Genomic DNA, 6,171 nt, shown 5'->3' on the forward strand with positions numbered 1-6,171 from the left:
ACTTGAGAAAAGTGAACCTAAAGTAAGACAGCCTGTTCACTATTACCATTTCCAACATACATCATCACATTCCACAACATAAAAGAATTAAACAGAATTTTAGAACTTCCTAAAGAAAACAATGAAGTTCTGTGAATGAGTTCAGTTAGACTCATAGGGTTGGTGGTGCACAACTATAATTCCAGCACATGGGAGGCTGAGTTTGCCTTAAATGCAAGGACAGCCTGATGTTTCATACCAAAATAAAACAAGAAAGATTAGGGCGTATCAAAGTTGTCCAGCCTGAGTACATCTTGACCATTACTGAAGGGCACCACACAACAACAAAGATCTCTTATTTTGTAGCCCTTTTATTTTTTTCATAGCCACTCTCTTTCCTTTGAAGTACAAGGCACACCTAGGTTTTTTCTCCTGGAAAGGAATGATAAATTTCTGCAATTCTTCAGATAGCTTTAAAGAATTTGGTATTTCCCAGTCTGACCCAGCTGTTTGACTGCTATCAGTGCACCCCAGAATTACTTCCTCAGAGCTCTACGGATGGCAGCTGTGCTGCTCTCCGATCCCTCTTCCTGCTCTGTAGTTGCTGCCTTCTGAGTCCCAAGGCCTTGCCTCTGACATTCATACTGCTGGTGACTCTTCTGCGTATAAGGACACCGGTTCTACATTAGGGCCCAATCCGATGTCCTCACTGAGCGTTAGTCCCCAAGGCCCTGTGCCTCAGATACATTGAATGCTAGAGCTTCCTTGTGGGAATTGAGGAAGTTGCAGTCCCTACCATAATCTTATTCATCTTCAAGTCTTTACAAGTTGAGTCATTTGGTATCATTTTTAAAACGTAAAGATGTGTCTGGATGATTACAGATAAAGTTTCTTGTCTATATTTTCTTTTATTTATACTATATTTCTCTAGTAGAAAAGCTTTTAAAATAACAAGGTACATTAAAAATTCTAATTTAAGACTGAGTTTGCTAGGTAATGGTGGTGCATGCCTTTAATCCTGGTACTCCAGAGGCTTAGGCAAATGGATCTCCGTGAATTCCAGGCTACAGAGTGAGTTACAGGAAATCCAGAGCTACACAAAGAAACCTTATCTCAAAAAACAAAACAAAAAAAAAACAAAATAAATAAATAAAACAAAACAAAAAAAGGATTGAGTTGGTACCCAGTGTAAGAGTGTGTGCTTCTAGGGTTCAGTGTCTACGACTTCACCCATAATCCTACACATACACACACACACACACACACACACACACACACACAGTTGGCAATGGTTTTCAGTGAAAGGCACTCAGGAAAACAGAAATAGTATTAAAATCTGAGTATCAGATCTTTTTGTAATTCCATGGATAACCAAAAAGTTCAGTTCATATCTGTAGCATGTGATGTGGTTAACTGGAACTCTATTCTGTCATTCTGATTCTGTTTTGTTTTGTTTTGTTTTGTTTTGGTGGTGGTGGTGGTGGTTTGGTTTGGTTTTTGAAACAGGGTGTCACTGTGTAGCCCTGGCTGACCTAGACACTCTGTAGACCAGTCTAGCCTCAAACTCAAGAGATTCCCTGCCTCTGCCCCTGAGTCCTGGGATTACAGGTGTGCACCACGCAGCTAGTCTACTCTGTCATTCTTTTGGATTCAGAGTGACTCGGAAGAAATAGGCTAATGGTCAGTCACTTCCATCATGCCTGAATACATAGGCAGATATAATTAACTGACAAGTTTGTATGTGCTGTAATATAAATAACTACTTGGTTGACTTTCAGGGAATCCTGTATCAGCTGTGGTCACCTGCAACCTCTTTGTTGTACCTGCACTGAGAAAGATGCAGGGTATCTTGGATCCTCGGCCAACTATCATCAAAGCCAGGGTAATGTTTCCTAATGACCAGGAACCAAAAGTGAACCTGATAACAATTGCTGAAAATAAATGCCTAAGATTTTAGATTTGTTTTTATCATAAATGTGTTAATTCTCTTCTTTGTGGTAAAAATAGAAAGGAAAATTCATTTTTATTTTCCTTCAACATAAATAGAAATATCTCAGATGTCAAAAGTACTAGCTGCTTCCAGAGGACCTAGATTTGATTCCCAGCACCCACACTGCAGCTCCCAACTATCTGTAACTCTGTCCCAGGGAATCTGATGCCCTCTTCTGGCCTTCTCAGGCAAGGTATACACATGGCATACAGACATACACAGACAAAGCAGAAGAGGACAGAAGTTGACCTGCCTGCTTTTATACAACTGCTGTTCAAAAAAATTCAGAAAGAGTAGTCAAAGGACTAAAAGAATCTGGCACTTCAGGAGGAAAAGGTAGATGTACTGTTCAAACAGCACTCGTCAAACAGGAGCCAATTACCACACTAAGTCACTTGGAAACTAGAGCATCTTTCACTACAGCACTACTAGTCTAACTTGCTACCCAGAGAATCATACATGATCTGTAGTACTTGTGAATGAATTTATTGACATCATATACTATAGAACCAAGCTATTATTTCTCAATACTTTTAAAGAAATTTACATGTGGCACAATTCTGATTAGTTGAACAAAAGAATATAAAACACGGAAGAGAAAATAATAATAAAATATTATTCAGGATACATAATATAAAAATACGTAAGACAGCTGGCAAGATAGCTTGGCGGGTAAAGTCACTTGCTGCCAAGTCTGACAACCTGAGTTCAATCCCTGGGACCCATATGACTTCCTGAAAGTTGCCTTTGACTCTCCCACCCCCCCCCACACACACATGTATGCTGTGGCATTTGCATGTGCAAATGAATTCATACATTGAAATTGAGAACATTTTTGAAAATCTAGGCCATCAACAGTCATAACATTGATACTTTTATTACTAAAGATTTATGGGTAAAAGAAGATAAGACCATCTTATTTCCCTAAAATATCACTTAAATTCCACTATCCAGGCATTGTGTCCTATTTGTCAATCATCCCTCTCCCAGAAAGACCTTTTCTTGAGTAATCACAAGGAGATAATACCTGGAATGTTTAACATAGTAAGAAACAGAGATGGAGAAAGAGGGAGGAAGGAAGAAAGGAGGGCAGGAAGGCTAGCCATGAATGAAAAATTATGATCTGATCAAAAAGTCAAAGTCCAGACAGTCAGATTTACACAGCCAACCCAGTAATGAAGAGTTTATTCACACTTGCTAAACTGAAGGAGCAGGGAAAAAATTCACAAGAGCCCCATGACTTATCTAACACTGCAAACCTCTTTGGAATCCATATATCTATATCTCCTTTTAACATCCACCATCTCCTCCTTAAAACTGGCTACATAACAGCCATGTAAGTAGCTACTGAAATTTAGTAATGTAGAACACACACACACACACACACACACACACACACACATACATACAAGCCTATTGAAAAGAGTCCTGTAGATGGAGAGGGAAATAATGCCCAGCACACATTAAATCTACAATGAATATTGCTCAGTGGATGGATATTGAATATGCTTGTTAGAGCTACCTCCTTCCAGTATCAAGATACTGCTTCAGTTTCCTGGTTCATACTTCAGGGTCCTTCCAACACATAACAAGGGACTTTTTCATCTGTCCTTTTCCTCCATTATAAACACTGGCTTCTTTTTTTACCATAGCAACCAGCCCCTGGACTTTTTCTATTAAAAATAAGATGGAAATGACAGAGATAGCAGAAGATAGTAGACTCTCACCCTATTTTCTGTAGTTCTGAGAAGTGACCAGGGGACCAATTCACATTTCTTTCCCTCTCCATGCTGTAGTTATCGTGTGATGTCAAACTGGACCCTCGCCCAGAATACCACCGGTGTATACTGACTTGGCATCACCAAGAACCACTGCCCTGGGCCCAGAGTACAGGTCAGTCATTCACACCTGCACACCCACCAGGATTCCCGTGCACTCTGAAAAACAAACCACAGTAACAGCTGTGTCAGTCACGTCTTTTCCTTGGTAATAATGAAATGAATAATTGTGTGCTTCTCTTTTTGAAAGGTTTGATGAAATAAGTTATTTTTAAACAATGTTTGTTTATTTCACCATACTTTCTAGATTAACATTTGAACTATAAAAATAAAATTATATTTTGATCTATTAATTTAAGAAGCCCTTTGAACATGACAGGTAGGTAGGAAAGAAGGTCACAGTATGTGTTATCCTGAAATGTGAGGAGAAAGCAGAATTTATAATATAATCTTTTTGGACTCTACTATATTAAGGACACAGAAAGCTGTGTTGATATTTCAGAGTTCTAGCACATATAAAAGAGCTCTCCATAATAAACCTTTGTCCCCAGTTTTTCTAGTCCTATTTTGCTCTAGTCCTATTTTGATTCAACTCCAAAAAAAAACCTATCATCTTTTAATAGAAACTCCTGTATAACTGCAAACATCAACAAACAGTGATCCAGTTCATGAGCCTTGCCATCACAGAACTCTGTATGCAAGCTGGTGAGCAGCTGGATTAGCAAGCCCCCCAGACCTCTTGCATCTTGTAAGAGTTAAATAAAAGCGTTTATGAAGTGACTTGTAGTTTGTTTGGCACCTAAATGGTAGCTGCTATTGTTGTTATCCTTAAGTTTATAAAAGATGATACTTTTTATACAAATGTAAATTCACCCCTGAAATGAGAATTTCTGTGGCATTTTGAATGATGATATAAATCCTATTTTATTCTTAACATTTGTTTTTAAAGTTTTGGTGAGAAGGTGAAGGATCCAGGAAAAGGTACTGAAAAGATCGGTCATCTCTCTCACTGTCTTGGAGCCCCGCACTTCCATTTGCTGGCCTCTCCACATGTATCCTCCCTGATGCCTGTGCTGCAGTAATGAGAGTGTTTCATTCCAGGTAATCAGATGAGCAGCCGTCTGATGAGCATGCGCAGTGCCAATGGATTGTTGATGCTACCTCCAAAGACAGAGCAGTACGTGGAACTTCACAAAGGCGAGGTGGTGGATGTCATGGTCATTGGACGGCTATGATGGTGACCAACAGGAGAAAGTTTTGATGCATGTCCACATATCATTGACTGTATCCTGTAATATGCAACGGCACAGCTAGTTTTTCTGATCTGGATAAAAGTTGATCTGTATAGTCAACATCTTGAACTATATTTCAAATGAATTTAAATATCTTTTAAAGAAAAAAAAAACACCTAAGAATAAATCTCAACAGACAACTCTATTCTGATTATATCAAAGCAAAATTTTCCTTTCTTGCAAATTGCTTTGTGTGTTCAATGCTAGGTCTGATAGCGATAGCTTTTAGTAGACAGCGGTAGGTGCCTGCAGAACTTGTGTTTTTCTCATCTTTAAATACAACTACTTATGCTCTTAATCAAGGCTGTCTGCTTCTTTATACTAGTGTAGGCAACACTTGGATTTCCCTTCTTAGTAGCTTCATAACTGCTTCACAGAGAGCCTTTGCTTGTTCTTTATCCTGTATCTCGTGTTTATGTGCACCATGCCAAAAGAGGAGTGACTGAGAAGAGGCCCCGCCCTGCCGCAGGAACCTTCCCTGATGAGCACCCAGGGAAGCTCTCACCCTAGCAGCCTCATGGCACAGTACTCACAGGCAGTAACTGGATACCTTTTATTTGAACAAACAAACTGGGGGGAAATGCTTCCTTAAGTGCTGACAGCCTTTTTAACCAACACATTAAAAATTGTACAGAACAAAAATAAAATCAAAGACTGATCTTGTACAGATATTAGTGTTACCAGCATTCATGTGAAATCAAGAGCAAAAACAAAATAATGTTAAACAACTCTGTACCATAACATTTTCTGTAATGATAATGAAACTTAATGAATAAAAAAAAATCCTTGATCATTATTTAAAAATGTATTGTGCGGCCTTGTTATTTAGAAAGAGAAGATTGTTGCTCCATTCTGACAGAACTTTACCTTGTTAAAAGAATACTTAAAATACCCTAACAAGGCTCACAGTATGAGAGATTGAAATTATGGTCTAATACAACATTGTATCTTAGGTGTTTAGAAAAAAAAATAGCATTGGAATCTGTTAGTAAGTAAGAGAACTGCCCATCTTTTGGTTTACAGGTGATGGCTATATAAACAATAAGCAAGGCTAGAGGAAAGATGCTCTAATGTTTAGGAAAAATATCCTTCTCTTAGGTATCAACTTTGGATATGTACAGTTCTTTGAAGT

General features: G+C 38.5%; 1 protein-coding gene across 8 annotated transcripts in view; it reads left to right on the forward strand.

Moving 5' to 3' along the window:
* GPHN (gephyrin) overlaps positions 1–5,791 on the forward strand; it is a 448,543-nt gene extending 442,752 nt beyond the window's left edge. For all 8 annotated transcript variants that reach the window (XM_080942493.1, XM_080942494.1, XM_080942495.1 and 5 more), the window contains 3 exons: positions 1,758–1,861; positions 3,766–3,862; positions 4,849–5,791. In XM_080942493.1, coding sequence (XP_080798619.1) covers positions 1,758–1,861; positions 3,766–3,862; positions 4,849–4,982 — 335 coding nt within the window. In that variant the 3' untranslated portion in view covers positions 4,983–5,791. The remainder of the gene's footprint in view (positions 1–1,757; positions 1,862–3,765; positions 3,863–4,848) is intronic.
* Positions 5,792–6,171: the final 380 nt, after the last annotated feature.

Source organism: Micromys minutus (genome assembly GCF_963924665.1).
Source record: "Micromys minutus genome assembly, chromosome: 1".
Lineage (NCBI taxonomy): Eukaryota > Metazoa > Chordata > Mammalia > Rodentia > Muridae > Micromys > Micromys minutus.